Source organism: Herpailurus yagouaroundi, unplaced genomic scaffold (genome assembly GCF_014898765.1).
Source record: "Herpailurus yagouaroundi ecotype Mexico unplaced genomic scaffold, PumYag 267, whole genome shotgun sequence".
Taxonomy (NCBI): domain Eukaryota; kingdom Metazoa; phylum Chordata; class Mammalia; order Carnivora; family Felidae; genus Herpailurus; species Herpailurus yagouaroundi.
The window spans coordinates 386,443-401,630 of NW_024412484.1; the positions used below are offsets into that span (position 1 = coordinate 386,443).

The 15,188-nt window shown below is 64.8% G+C and overlaps 1 protein-coding gene across 1 annotated transcript in view; it reads right to left on the reverse strand.

Moving 5' to 3' along the window:
- The window catches only part of VAV2 (vav guanine nucleotide exchange factor 2), a 129,398-nt gene that overhangs the window by 28,186 nt on the left and 86,024 nt on the right, over positions 1–15,188 (reverse strand). Inside the window, exons 6-10 of the mRNA XM_040461483.1 lie at positions 13,387–13,489; positions 11,634–11,648; positions 10,501–10,599; positions 8,479–8,547; positions 7,148–7,248 (exon numbers count right to left, since the gene is read on the reverse strand). Of these exons, the coding sequence (XP_040317417.1) occupies positions 7,148–7,248; positions 8,479–8,547; positions 10,501–10,599; positions 11,634–11,648; positions 13,387–13,489 (387 nt within the window). The remainder of the gene's footprint in view (positions 1–7,147; positions 7,249–8,478; positions 8,548–10,500; positions 10,600–11,633; positions 11,649–13,386; positions 13,490–15,188) is intronic.

The following is a 15,188-nucleotide window of genomic DNA, read 5'->3' on the forward strand; positions in this document are numbered from 1 at the left end:
GCTGGGGACAGGGGGCTCCCCCACGCTCTCCGAACCCAAGGAAGCCCCCTTCTGTGGTTCACTGCCGCCCCAATCCTGCCTCCGGAAAGGCCAAAGTCAGACAGGAGAGAAGCCCCCTGCCTCCCCCCCACCCAGGGCTGGGGGACCCCAGGAAGGCTCAGACTCCTCCTGCCTGGCTCTGCACCTGCCCGGGGCGGTGGCCCCTGAGGTCAACCCTTGTTGCTTCCATGTGACGCCGACGCTCTCTGCCGGGGTCCTAGGCACCCCCTTTCTCAGGGCAGAGTGGCATCAGCCCCAAACGCCCTGGAAAATGGGCATGGCCACCGGGCCTCGGGATGCTGGGAGGAGCCTCGGGCCCTCTCTCCTCCCCCCGAACAGCCTCCAACACCACGACCGCCCCCCCACTTCACAGACCGGAGCCCCCGGCACTCTCTGGGCCTTGGGCTACCGGCCTGAAACTTCATCTCCGAAAGCCTTGTCACCCGACTATGGGCTCGGCCCCGGGAGCACCACACAGGTGACGACGCTGGTTGTGACGAGCAATGACGGCCACTCCTGGCTGGTGCTACACGCACAACATCGGGACCCCTTCACCCACTTGTACGGGGAGGAGCAGTGAGCCCCACTCCTCAGGCAGGGAAACCGAGGCCTCAGTGAACTCGCTACAAGGTCACCAGCTGATAAGGGGTGATGGCCCCGCCGTCCAGTGACGCCCTGCCAGGTGCCAGAGATTCTGTGTCACAGCAAACGGCTGGAGGCCCCTCCTGGCCGGGCTCTGGAAGCTGGGGGCAGTCTCTGGGACACATCAAGACACGCTGGGACACACGGGCCCGTCCACCGTGGACACTGCTCCACCGCGGGGCCCCTGGCCGGGCGCTCAGGGCCGGCAGCTGGGCCCGTTGCCGGCTGCTGGTACTTTGAGAAGAAGCATCCCGGTCTGGGGGGCTCCCCAGGCTCCCGCTGTGGGGCTGGAGGGGCCTGGGGACAGACGACACCCACATTCCTCCCAGCTCTGGAAGGGCAAAGCTGCGTGCCCGGAGCACGTTTCCAACCCAGCGAACCGTGATCCCGGAGCGGCCCCGAGGTGGGCAGCGTCTCCCAGCCCCCGACAGGCGTCTGGGCTGTGCCGCGCCGGCCCGTGCTCGCAGGCTCCAGGGCGCAGACGCTCGGCCAAGCGGCAGCCACATCCTCAAGCCACCCTGAGAACTTTGGCCGGTGCCAGCCTGCAGGGAAGCTTCCGGCATCGACAGGCTGAGATTCCGCGACTCTAGTGAGAGACCGATCCAGTCCCGGACCTCACACGGGAGCTCACCTTCCCGGCCACTGTAAAGGAGAACGCCCCACGGCCGGGACCCGTGTCCGCAGCCCCGCAGAGCACCCGGCCCTGGCTGTGCCCTGGGACACGCTGACCGGACATCGCTTGGCATGAGAACCTGAGCCCTGGTTTCCACTTAAATGAGCCGGTTATCGAATTGAGAATTCTAGTATAAAAGTTGATTAAAACGCATCATCTCTGAAAGCATGGGGAGGAGGATAGAGACTCCAAGGTTTCTGCCAGATGGTTTTAAATGAGCAGACCTGGCCACGGCCCAGCTGCCCCCGTGGAGGGAAGTCTGTGTGGGCAGTGAAGCCGCCTCTCCTAAGCACCGGGTGCTCACAGCTCTGGGTGGGCCAAGCCAGCCCTATGGGTTCCCCTCCTTAACTTCAGAACTCCCTGGGCTCATCCCGGCCCAAGGTTGTGGACAGAGCGGGTCCCAACCCTGCTTTCACAGCACGCCTCCCATCCCCAGACCGCACACTGCACTTCCTCCAGCCTCCTCCAGCCAGTGAACTTCTACTCATCCCTCAAAACCCCGCCCCATCATTTCCAGCTCTGCGACCTTTCCCCTCCCGACCCTGTCCCCGGGTCCAGGGAGGTGAGACAGAAAAGCAAGGAGACAGGTAGGGAGCCTCTGGGTAGAGGCCTGTCCAAAGCCGAGTGAGAATCTACCCTCTGCACCGGCTCTGAGCTCCAGAGACGGGTCTCATTTGTCCCCACACCGCAGCATTGAGCCCGGGGGCCTGGCCTGCCCAGAGGCCTTACGCCTGGCTGCGAGGGGCCTGACCATAGGCAGTGCAGCAGCTGCAGCCGATTCCGGGGGGGCAGGGGAGCCACTGCAGAGAAGAGAGCAAAGCTTTAAGGACCCAAAGAGGCCGGGCCACGGGAGGCACCGACACCCGAGCTCAGCCTGTCCTCGTGAAACACCACTTGTAAGACAGCGGCCCTGAGGCTCTGAGAGGCGACGTGACTTCTCAAGGTGCCCAGCAAGACCCCAAAGTGCATCCATGAGGCCCCCAGACCAGTCTTCCAGGCCCCCATCCTGGAGTCCCAGGCTACCCCGGGGCTGTACCCTCGCTCACCTCCGCCGACCCGGTGGGCGGCCTGGGATGGGAAGGGAGCCGCAGGAGGGCCCGGCTGACCGACCAGAGATGGCGTGTCGGGCTGAAGAGTGACCCCGAAATGCAGGCGCCCCGGAGCCTCAGAAAGCGAGCGTATTTGGAAATCGGGTCTTTGCGGTTACGGCAAGGACGGAGAAGATAGCATGCCAGATTCGGGTGGGCCCCGGAGCCACTGAAGAGCGTCCTTGTCGGAGAGAAGAGAAGAGGCCTCATGGGCCAGAAGCCGCATGAGGACAGAGCAGAGACCGGAGGGGCAGGCCCCAAGCCAAGGGACAGCCAGGGCCGCCAGCAGCTGGAAGGGGGGGAAGGCCCGCCCCCCCCCCCCCCCCCGAGCCTCCGGAGGGAGCGCCGCCCACCCACATCTGCGCGAGTCCATTTCTGCCCCACACGCACTCAGATCTCTGGCCTGCGTCTATGCCCTGCCCCGTGCCGGGCGGCGTGGGCCGCGGACCTTACGCTCTGAGCCTACAGAAGGAAGTCACTTAAGGAAGTGAAAGCCGACAGGTCTTCCTCTTAACCACGAGCATCTCTCTGCTGCTGAGAAAAACCATCCGACGCTCGGAAGTCACGCAACACGCACACGGGGGCTTCGTTCACGGTTCAGGGGCTCCGCGGGGCCCCTGGAAACAGCAGCCGGCCTCGGCCACCGGGGCCTCGTGGCCTGGTGGGAGACTGCCGGGGTGCAGACGCTCGCCGCCCTGTCGGAGGGGACACCCCAACGGTGTGCGGCTGGCGTCGCTGCCTCGGTGCTGCCTTCTTTCCCCGCCGACTCGGCGCACGGGCGCCTCGCAGGCCGGTCGGTAGGTACCTGACACGAGCTGGGGTCTCTCTGTTCGAGGGCTACGTCACGTAACTTCCTGAACGTGCAACTCGGACCGCGCTACGGAGGGGGAGTAGATGCGTCTATCAGGGGGACCCTCACCTCCCCCCCCCCCGGGTGACCGCGTCACTCTGTCCTTTGTCACAGAACCCCAAGGGACGCAGTGCCCAGAGACAAGGCCAGAGCAGGTCCCGGACGCAGGTGGCACTCCCGGAGACACAGGCACGAGTCGGGACCACGGCCAGGTGGTGGCCAATGCTCTCCCGCCCTGAACCTCCCCGCCTGGGAATGGAGGATCAGGAGGCGGGCAAAGGCCTCTCGGGGTCAGAGGGTCCCAGGCAGCCCTGCCGCAGGGGCTCGAGGAGCTCGGCCCTGGGCGGGCTCCCTCCCCGCACGCACTGACAGACTGACAGGAGCCACCCAGCCTCCCGAGACCCAGGCCTGCGGCGGGAACCACAACCAGAGAGCGGCGCGACCCGGCCCAACACCCTGAGCAGCCAGAAACCGCAGAGTGCAAAGCGCCCGCCTCCGGCCCAGCCTTTCTCTCGAAGCGCCCACGGGTCTGGGCGGGTGGAGATGCTGTCAGTCTTACTCTGACGGCTGCTCCTTCGAAAAGCACTTGTGCAAAAAGCTCCAGAGAGTTCCTCCTAAGAGCCAGACCCTCGCCTTCTCTCCGGGACACGAACTCGCTGTGGCTGGTTCCCTTTGTAGTCCCGCCCCACTGACCTGGCTTGGCCACCCCCAGCCACACCTCTGTTCCATCCGCATCTGCAAAATGCAAACCCTTCCCAAGGCCCAGGTCCCACCGTGTGGGACTTGTCCCCTCAGGTCCACCAGGCAAGGCTAAGAGGAACATGTGCTTTGTCTGAGGACTAAGGCTGTGTGAACAGAAGTATCTGCTCCAAAAAGAGGGAGGGGATTGTCCTCTGCCACTCTGGACGCTGGTCCACCCTTTATCCGTGATGAGCTGCCAGGATCTTGCCACTCAAATTCCTCAGGGGCTTCTTCCTAAATCCCTATCTTGATCTTCTAGGCTCTTGCAGAAGCCACAAGTCACTCCTTGGACAGTCTCTGCTTTGCTCACTTCAGTCCTGCTCCTCTGGCCTCTGCCAGGTCCCAAACAGTCCCGCTCCTGCCTCTCCCGGGGCCTTCCCCGCGGCTTTGCCCCCACCCTGCCCCCACCTCAGGGGTGGTGGGCTCTCGCCCGGGTCCTCAGCGCCCCCTCCTCTGCTACGAGCCCCTACTGCCCCCACCCTCTCCCTTTCCCCGTGCTCTCGAGTCCTCTGCCTGTGAACTTGCTTCCTGACCTCCCCGCCCAGCGAGAGCAGAGCCTGTCCTGTCTGGGACACAGCAGGCACTCTATAAATGCTCGCCGAATCGCACGTCAGGACCTCAGGTGTTGGTTGACTCAGAGACGAGGAGGCAAAGGGGCAGAAAAGATGGGCGCCGGGACGGATCATGAGGGCTGGAAAACGAGCTCTGATGAGGCGCAGCCAGCCCCCTCCCCAAACTACCCAGACTCCGGGGCCTGGCCTCCAAAGCCTTGCTGGGCGGTGACAGAGAGCCCATCTGCCGAGCTCCCGGTGCCGGAACACGATCCAGTCCCTGCGGCTGCTCTGGCCGTAGAAACAACGGTCATCCCGGCAGAAACAAGGCCCGAGAGCCCTGTGGGGCCCAAAGCGGAGCACAGAGGACGGCAGCCTTGTGAAGGGCAAACACCGTGGGGCAGGCTCTTGGGCCGGAGGGGGTTCCTGGGGAAGGGCAGTCTGTCCCTTGGCCACTCGGCCTGGGGGTGGCTCAACGGGTCTCAGAGGCCTGGTCCTGCAGGTCCGTGGCCTCCCCCCGCCACCCGTGAGGATGAGGGTCGGGTCTGAGTTGGCTTCCCCGGCACACAGGCTTGCAGCCAGGTGAGAAGAAAGCGTTGCTGGGGGCAGGGGGCGGGTAAGGGAGCCGCCTGTCCCCCACCCCGGGGCCTGCCGGCATGTCCTCATCAGCCAGTGCCTGGAGAAAGCGCACCCGCCCTCTGGCCACATCTGCCACCTGTCCTCAGGCACTGCCCGCTCCCTCGTGCCTGCCTGGGGCCCCACCCATGGCCCCTAGAAAGTGGGCTCAGGGATCCCCGCCCGTGCGGAGGGGAGAGAGCCCCCTGCCGGGAGCCACAGAGCACGCAGGGGAAGCCGCTTCAGGGGCTCGTAGAGGCCCCGGAATCCAGCCCTGGGATGGGCCACCTGGCCAGGAGGACACGTGAGCTGAGCTGAGCGTCAGCTGGCAGGTGCTGCAGGGGACCTCCCTGCAGATAAGGACGAGGTGGACCCAGGGTGCCCACCAGCCGCCCTGGGGCCTCCCCCTCAGACCCTGCAGAGTGGACCCCAGAATTGGCGTTCTTAACAAGCTCCCAGGTGGCTCGGACGACAGGCCGGCAGAGGAGCCGTGAACACAGAAGCTGGGGGCGCCTCCTCCAGAGTCCGAGGGGCAGGAGCCAGGGCACCGCCTCCCGATGGGCCTCCCGAGAATTCAGAGACTGGAACACTGTCCTCTGGGGCTCCCGCAGCCCCGGGCATCTGGCTGAGTCCTTGCATCATCTCGTTTCGTGCCCGGCTTTAAAGATGCCGCTGCCCGGGCTCCAGGAAGAAAGGCGGGGTCTGAGACCTTCGCTGGGACGGCAGAGCCACAGAAGCTTCCAGAATCCCAGTCCTCCCCTGCTGGGCTCCAGCAGGACATTTGGGGCATGGAAGGCATCTCCACACTCTTCCATCCACTGGCTTACTGGCAGAGAAGCTTAACAACAAACAGGTTTGTGGAGGCCTCCCGAGAGCCACGTAATTCTTCGAGAAGGTTCCTGCGCTGGTTTCTAATGAGTTGCCAGTCTCCTGCCCCGACGATACCGGTTCCAGATGAGGGGCCCGGACGGTGGGAGGAACCACATTCTGCATGTTTCTGGCAGTGGGGAGGCCGGCACCGTCTGTGCGTCTAGACTCAGCCTGACCCCGTGGGCGCCAAGGGGAGGAGAGACGCTGCCTCGGAGGCTGACGGGCAGAATCTTTGCCCCCTCGGGCTTCACGGGCACTTGCCCCGACGCCGCGGACACACGATCGGAGGACCCAGGCCTGCGCGTGCCTGTCCGGAGCCACGTCTCCCCACGCTGGGGGCGGCGGCTGGCGGAGGCCAGGATGGCCGGGTGCCCGTGCCCACAGCTGCTGCTGCCTCCCCGCCATCCCGCCCGCCTGTCCGCCGGGTCCCGGCCACCGGAGCCCTTCAATGGCCACAGACAAGCCGCGTCGGCGATACGGGCCTGGCCTCAGTTTACCCTCGGGGCACCACGTGGCACAGACACCATCAGCGTCCCTCAGGGACAGATTAGGAAGTCCCGGCCCCGTGACACACACCGTCGAGGAAGCGGGGAACTGACCTCACCCCCGGGCACCCAGAGCCCGGAAGCCCCTTCCTCGGACCTGCGGGGGCCGGTTGGGGTCCTGTCGTTCAGCTGCCGCCCGCCACCCGTGCAGCTCGAGGGGCAGAGTCTCTCGGGTGCCAGGTCCCCGGGGGGCCTGGCAGGCAGCAGGTGCACCGTGATGGTGAGAACGGCCTCCAGCCACCAAGACCCCCAGGCACAGAGGCAGAGGGAGCTGGTGGAGTCCTCGGGAGGCCCTGCTGGGGAAGGTCAGCCCTCCAGGCTGTGACGGCGGGAAGGGTGGGCAGCTCTCTCCGTGTCCCAGTGAGGACAGGGGGTTCACAGGGGCTCACAGGGGCACAGCCACCTGCCTCGAGGGCCTTGCCGTGAGATTCCCACCTGAGTACCGGCACCTGTGACCGTCCCCAGGCCGGAACTGGAGGCCCCGGACGCTCGACGAGGCCCCGCGGACAGCGAGGGACAGGCCTGTCACTCACCTCTCCTTGAAGTCCAGGAAGACCTTGGCCAGAGTGCTGCCCCCTGCCATCATGGACACGTCAATGGCCCGCAGGAAGCTGTGATGCACTTTGATTAGGTCCTGGGGAGAGAAAGTCGTCGGTGCGTGAACGGGCACACCAGGCCGCCCTCTAGAACGGTTCCCATCTGCCGTGGTGAACTTAGAGAGGCCCGGGCTCTGGGCGCGCACCCCACGCAAACACTAGAAGGTGCTGTGGTGCCAGACGTGTGAAGGGACCTCTCAGCCGGCTCAGACACAGGGTGGCCCACTGGGGACAAGCCCTGGTGCCAGAGTGACAGCGATGGCCCCCCCGGGGGGCTGTTCCCACTCAGCATCCTTGTACTATCTTGCTGTGTGCAGGGACAGAGGGGCTCTCTGCCCTGATCTTAGGTTCTGCGGGATGGAGTCCCTCCATGGGGACAGGTGTTCCTCCACATTTCAGAGCAGCTGGGCGACCGGCAGGCAACAGCTCAGGGCTCCACACAGCCCCAGATCCAGGCTTTCAGCACTCTGGGGCTCCCCATGGCCCCCGATCCAGGTTCCCGGCGCCCCAAGGCTCTCCACAGCCCCCGACCCAGGCTCCTGGCCTCCCAGGGCTGCCGCAGCCCCTGATCCAAGTTCCCGGCACCCCGGGGCTCCCCACGGCCCCCGATCTAGGCTCCTGGCCCCCCAGGGCTCCCCATGGCCCCCAATCTAGGCTCCTGGCCCCCTGGGACTCCCCATGTCCCTTGATCCAGGCTCCTGGCCGGGCCCCCCCCCCCCCAGGGCTCCCCATCGTCCCCGGTCCAGGCTCCCATTCTGTCCATGGCCATTTGTGCTGGCCACCACCCAAGGCAGGATAGACTCTGAGTAGGGGGCACAGGGAGCTAGAGCCTCCCGAGTCTGGAGTCTGGCTCAGCCTCAACCAGGAGACCAGCACCCACCTCTTGAGGTGATAAGGGGCTGAGGGAGCCAGGCAGGAGCCGCTGCACCAGCTGCCGGCATGCTGCACCCACTGGGCATTCCTGGACGAAACCCACCCACGTGTAGCTTCTGGGGCCTCATGCCAACCCTCCCCACCCTGCTGACAGAGAGGTTTCTGCTGAAACCCTGTCCTCCGGCCTCCGAACACCAAAGTTCCTGGAGGGCAGGGCGGCTCCTCCCCTCCTACGCATCTGTCCTAAAAACACCCATAGTTCTGACCAACCATGCAGCTGGCAGGGACGCAGCTCTCCAGGACCCATGGGGACAGCCGGGCTGGAGCCTGCCTGACATCCGAGCCGGTTGGAGACCTGGCCCTGCACACGGTGAGCCGCAGGCCCAGACCCTTACCTCCAGGTTGATGAAGATGGCCGTCATGTCCGCCGGGCTCAGCACCGGCCTCAGAGGGGCCATGTAGTTCTGGAACAGAGAAGCCCATCACCGTCAGCTCGCCTGGAGGGGGCCAGCCCCCTTTGAGGCCAGAGCCACCGACAGGAGGGGCTCAGACAACCTCGCCAAGGTCCAGGGTCCGGGGGACGGGGGTTCCCCGCGGGGCGGTTATGCAGGCCTGGCGCAGTGTTGCTGGAGAATGTGTGCATCCTAGGGGGGGTGTGCTCCATCGTGCAGGGTGGTGGCAGGACGGGAATGTGCAGGGGCGGGCGGGATTGGCCTGAGCACCCACGCCCACCACACGGGCAAAGCTCCGAGGCGTCCAGCAGATCGGACTTGAGCCCTGCTGCAACCCAGGGTGGGAGATGCTACCGCTGTTCGAGACATTTCCGGGAACGGAGGCCAGAGAGGTGAGGGCATCACCCGTGGGTACACCTCTGGACAGTGACAGGGCCACACTTCCCACCTGAGCCTAGGTACGGCCCTAAACCTGCCATCAAAAGAGATACTCCCTGACCCGGAAGCCCCGCCAGGGCAGGGAGTGGTTCTCCGGAGTCCTCCGGGCCTGGCCTCCGAGGAGATGTGCACAGGGGAGACCGTCAGGTGGTGCCCCAGAGGCCCTGTGGTGCAGGACCTGCCACCTTACTCCCCATGGGGTCCTGGCCCCTTGGGCTCCTCCTCGGCCGCCGTGCAGAGCAGGAGAGAACCATCCAAGTGCACAAGCCTCTTCCCTGTGCCGAGGACGGGCTAGCACTCGGTTTTCTCGCGTGGGACGTGGGGGTAGCAACAATGACCTCGATGGCTAGGGGAAGATTAAAATGGGACTGTCCCCCCAAGTGCTCAGCACACCGCGTGCCCTGGCCAAGCACACTCCCTGCTTAACCCGCTACGTGCATCACGCCTGGGACCAGCAGCACCTGCCCTCGAAGGCTGGCCACGTCCCAGGGTGGAGACAGACGGCCGCAGCTTAGGACTTGGGCTGTGCGGAGGGACTGCAGAGGTCTGCAGGGCCCCGGAGGGAGCTGGCCTGGGAGCTGGGACCGGCGGGGGAGTAGACTGCCCGGGGAGGGGCCGATGGAGAGTGGAGGCCAGGGCGTGCAGCGGGGATGGGGCTGGTGTGTTTGCAGCAAGGCCAGTGGCCAGGGGGGTGGGAGGGCGGGCACACAGGCCTGGCTGAGGCTGGAGGCGGGGGCCTGGGGCCAAGGGGCATCGCAGGACTCCCGGCTGGAGGCCCTGCCATCATGGCCGCACTTGCCCTATGCTGCCAGCAAAGAGCCACAAAGGACCCTTAAACAATGTTGGATGTTCACCCAGTAAGCACCAGCAGCTGTCAACAAAGACCTTCAAGCGACAGGGAAATGTCACTGAGCCAGCGTGCACGGGAGGCCAGAGCAGGGCGGGGGGGGGGGGGGGAGAAGGAGGCCCATCCGTGGTCCTCTGGGAGCTCAGGGGGCCAGCCAGGGAGAGAGGACTGACCAGCCATTCAGGGGAGCACAGGGTGCGCCATGGGGGCTCTGCAGGCTCCCCTTGGTGCGCCTGACCGTGCCCCAGAGGCAGGACACGCACAGCCATCTATGGGGTGGCTTTGCTGTGATCCCAGCTCACAGAGTGGGATCTCACAGAGAATGTCTTAGGTGAGAAGGAATACAGAAAGCACTTAACCTGGCGCTGAGTCTGCATGAAAGAGTACACAGAAGGAGGTTAGTGCGGTGCAACCAGGAACAGAAGCTGTAACGATACCCAGTTTAAGCCAGAAAGAATAGCAGAGACCAGTTCGGGGTGGGAGGTGGGATCAGGGACAAGGGTGACAGCCGACGAGGACACTGGCCTGCGTGGGGAGCAGAGGCCGAGGGGTGCCTGACGGCACAGCCGAGAGGGCCACGAAGCTTCTGCACCTGTCGCTGCTGCCCTGTGTCCCTGCCTGGGGACAGCACCGCCCCAGGGGACCGGCGGTCCCAGGACGGCACCAAGGCCCACACCCACCTTCTCAATGTCCTCCAGGGTCCGGTAGTACTTGGCCTCGGTCTCCTGAATCTCCAGCAGGCAGCAGTTTCTCTTGTCATCCTCGGACATGCCCATCTTCTGAAGGAAGGACACAAGACGTGAGCCGGGTTCCCGCCGGGCCCACCGCCTGCAGACCGCCGAGGCCTGGCCGCCAAGTGGGAAACAGAGGGGCCGGACAGGAGGCAGAAGGGGGCCCGAGCCCTTCCCCTCCTGTTTGCAGATGGGGAAACTGAGGCACAGGGAAGGGATGGGCATGTGCCTGGGGGCTGGCGACAGCTCGAGGAAGGCACGGGGCCTTGTAGAGTCTGGGCTCCCGCTGCCCTCTGTGAATCCTAGCAGACCAAGCACGCTCCAGCCCCCCCTCCCAGCATATACAGCAGGCGTGGCATGGCTTAAAGAACCCACTCTGTGCACAGGGAAAGGCTCTGACCAGCTCCGAGGACCCATGCCCACCAGCTGAGCGACCTGCGAGGGCCTCTGACAAAGATGCCAATGCCCTGCAGGCCTGGGCCTTCCCAGTGTCCCCTGGCCTCCACTCGGGGTCCTGAGGGAACAGCTCATTGCAGGCGTCACTGGGGACACGTTTCGGGGCAGAGCCTGCTCCCCAGCTCCTATGGGGGGGGGGGGATGTGGCCAGAGGCGGGATTGACCAGGAGACCGTGTGGCCACAGGGGGTAGAGCCCGCAGGTGGGGGAACTGTTCAGAGGCAGCTGTGGATTTCCAGACACCCCCTTACGTTCTTTTAGGCTGAGCGGGCCAGATCTGTCCCTAAGTGAGGCTCTGGGGAAACAGTGCTGGGCCACGTGACATGCCATTTGGACTCATATCTGCCCTTACGCCAACGTCCTTCATCCAGATGGGGCACATCACCCAGGGGCTTCTTCCCGAGCCCACTGTCCCACCGGCCGGGGTGCTACACTGCTAATGTAGGGGCTTCAGGGGGATGTTGGGGGCCCATGATCCCCTAAAACTAGGTGCAAAAGTGTAGTGCCTGATAGCATCTCCCTGGGGACAGGGAGGCTTTTCCCAAGAGGTCTGAGACCTTCCCCGAAAGGTGGAGGAAGACGGTGCTGGCAGAACTTACCCCGGGTCCCCCTCCACCTGCCACGTACCTGCATGTATCTGATCTGAACGCATGGAGGAAACAAACCACAGACAGAACCAGTTAGCAGTGCTCGTTATCCGGGCCCTGCTCGGGAGGTGGGGGCAAGCCAACGGCCCCAGGGACACATCACAACCGCCCGCCCGCTCCAGCAGGAGCCTGGCCGGGTGGCGAGGGACAGCACGGGGACCCAGCACGTCGCCAGGGTCTCCCTCACATGCGGGGAGCGACACCTGCCTTCCCTTGGCTTTATCTTCCTTTGGAAAGGTCTCCGTGTACCTTCCACTCAGGCTGTCCGGACAGCTCCAGACATGACCAGGGAGGAAATAAAGCCAGCTGTTTTATCTCAGAGGACGAGCAGGAGGCCCGCCCTGCCAGATCGACAGGACAGCTCGAGGGCAGCAGCACGGAGCGCTGTTCGGACACTAAACAGAGTAGGGCAGGTGGGACGCCAGCTTGTCCCCTCACAGCCCCCTGCGGGTCCTGCAGACAGCCAGGGTCCGGCCAAGTGGGCTTCAGGACCAGGGACAGCGGCAGGCTCTGGGGACGGCCCACTCGGGGGCCCGAAGGCAGGGGATCCTCCAGACAAGGGCAAGGGCCATCGCATTCACTGCTCCGCTTTACCCACAGGACGCTGGACTTCTAAGGGCTTGGGAGTGAGCTGGCCCCAGACCCAGAATGCTGGTTCGGCTTGTAGGCAAGGCAGAGGACGTCCGTCAGCGGGGCCACGGCTTGGCCTTCCAGCCCCGTGACTGACCTCCCGGGAAGGCTCAGGGGCAGAGCCGCCCCACTGCAAGGCTGTGGGGGGGGGGGGGGAGGGCAGAATTGGCCCTGGGCAGACCTGGGGTCACAGAGAGAGACCCCTGGTAAAGATGGGGACCTTTCAGACCCTCCAGGGACAGAATGAGAAACCCTTTCTGAAGAGCAGAGTTTAGGGGCTGTGAGGGCCGCAGCCACGCTTCTCTGCCTCTCTTGGCGTGAGGCCGGGGGAGGGCAGGCGCCCCCAGTGTGGGAAAGGCCTCTCTGAAAGGCCTTGGAGGGGAGCCGTCGCCCCCGCTTCGTGCCCCCCCACCACCAACTGGTCACTCCCACAGTGGAGGAAAACGCTGAAATCTGCCTTCTGAGAAATTCCTCCCACTTCTTTAGTGAAAGCATCAAAAAGCCTCCACAGTCGGCAACTGGCACCTCGACCAGCCCCCGGGAGTGCGGGGACGCAGGGGGTTGCGGCTGTCCCCTCCAGGGCCCCCACCCCACCCCCATCCCAGCCCTGCGGGACCCCCACCCTCCACACAGCAGCTGCTGGCAATAAATCCGCCCTGCAGCACACTGGTGTCCGAGAAAGTACTCGCCAGCGCCGGTCGGAAATAAATATCCTCCCACATAAAAGACGCACAGCTGGCTAATTGAGCCAGTGGCGGTCTCCTCGCTCTCTGCACAAAGGCGTAAAATGAGGCGCGCTGTGCACGTCTGAGCATCCAGTGGCTATGCTCAGACTCCCCAGGCAGGAAGGACTTGGAATCCTGCACACCTCTGGGAGAACTCCGCGACAGCGCCTCTTGGGGGGGGGGGGGGGGGGGGCTCAGTGGCAGTGGGGTCACACCCCGGTCTCCTAGAACGTTCCGGAGGCAGGACTGGGCCCAAGGAAGGGGAGAAACCCCGCAGGGGCCGGGAGGTCTCTGGGGCTCCCACAGTGCCCCTGCCCGACCCCCGGTAGCTGGGAGCACCGAGAGAGGGGGTTGGGCTGCGGGCGACGGACGGCTTACCATGGGCTGCTGTACCTCCACCTTGATGATGTCCTCGTAGATGTCGTCGCCCTCATCTTCGCACGGGACACAGTCATAGATGTCTTCCCCCAGGTCATGCTCGCTGCGCGGGAGAGAAGCGGGTCAGGCGGGTGGAAGGCAGGTTCCGGGGACGCGGTGCAGGGGGCCTCCCCAGGGTTTCTCGGAGTTTGAACCAGGCAGCACAGAGAGCATCCCCTCGTGCCGTGCCTGCCGTTCTTCTAGAAGGACCTACCGTGATCACACCCCAACTCCTCCACCCTTTGGTCAGTGCTGGGGACTCTTGCCGGAGGCCCGGGGCGAGTCACTGCCTGAATTCTCGCGTGGCTCGTCACCCGGAGTGCCCGGCGCTGGGGCCTCTCCCCGGGTCAGCCCAGGTGCGGGGGTCAAGGAGCAGAGCTCGCACCTACCAGGGGGTGCGGAAGCAGAGCGAGTGGAGACGGACACGGAGTTTGGGGTGCAGCTTCCCGGACGAGTGCCAGGAAGGCACAACTCGCTTTATAATGCAACCGAGCTTCGTTTCAGCGCACGACCATGCTCTGATTCCCCTCTAACAAGATGTCCTCCCCCCCCCTCCCCCCCCTCCCAGACTCAGGTCATGGGACACCTCCTCCAGGAGGTCTTTGGGGATTCCCAGCCCCGTCTGTGACCCAGGACCCACCCCCCACCCTCCTCTCATACGAAGTACATCCCTCCCGAGCTCCCCTTATCTTGTAAGTGCCTGAGGGTGAACCTGTCTCTTCCCTGGACAAAACCCAACTGCTTAACCCCGTCGGGTCGCCCTTCCTAGTAGGCGGTAGGTGTTCACCGCATCGGCAAACGAGCCGGTCCAACCACGTGCGGCGGGGTCACTTTGTCCCGGGCCCAGAGCTGACGGGCCCTTCCGTCGGCTGCCGTGGGGCCCGTCCTCGGGGCAGGCCGTGTTCACAGGCCAGCTCGCCCTGGAAGCCCACTCCATCCCTACCTGTGCCCGACACCGGAGACTCAGAGCCTGGGCTCAGAGCGGCACCTGGCAAAGTTGGCTTCCGGAAGGCACAGAGATCCGGTAAAGCACCTCTCCTCCCCCACGGCACCGGGCGGCCAGAATTCAACGGCGGGGGACAGAGACAGCAGAAATGACACCCGGCGGCTCGCCAGGTCTCAAAGCCGGCTTGTGAATATTAGCTGTCATCAGACAGGCTGGGAGTTAGGGAGGCAGCGCCTGTATTCAGGAAAGGCCTCTGGAGCCAAAGACCCGGGTACCTCCCCCTGAGACTGAGCACGACCAGGCCCACACGTCTGGGCTTCCCTCCGGGGTGACCGGGGGGGCCGTGAATCGGCTCCGGACTAGAGGAGGGTCCTGCGAGCAGCCCATACGCCAGGGAAGGAGTGGAAGCTGGCCGGGGACGGGTCACTTGGGGCTAGACCAGCTAACAGACTCGCTAACTACACCAACAGACACCTGCCCCCTGGTGAGCCCTGCGAGGCCCTTGAAAAACATTTATGCTTTTTAACCTCACAAACCCTGGGAGACAGAGAACACCAGGGCCATTTCACAGATGACAGACACACCCTGAGGCCCCGCAGCAGGCTGGGAGGGGAGGGTTCGCCCAGGCACAGTCTCCCTGCACCCGCGCCACCCCCTCCCCCGCCCCGCCCTGCCGACCCCTGTGTGGGTCTGGATGGCTGTCCCGAGGCCTCACGCGGCAGCACGGTGCCCAGACGGTGACAGAGGCCCTGCTTGGAAGCAGCAGGGAGCAAAGCCGGGAAGGGTGCTTGCGACTCACGGGTGAGAACCCACCGAC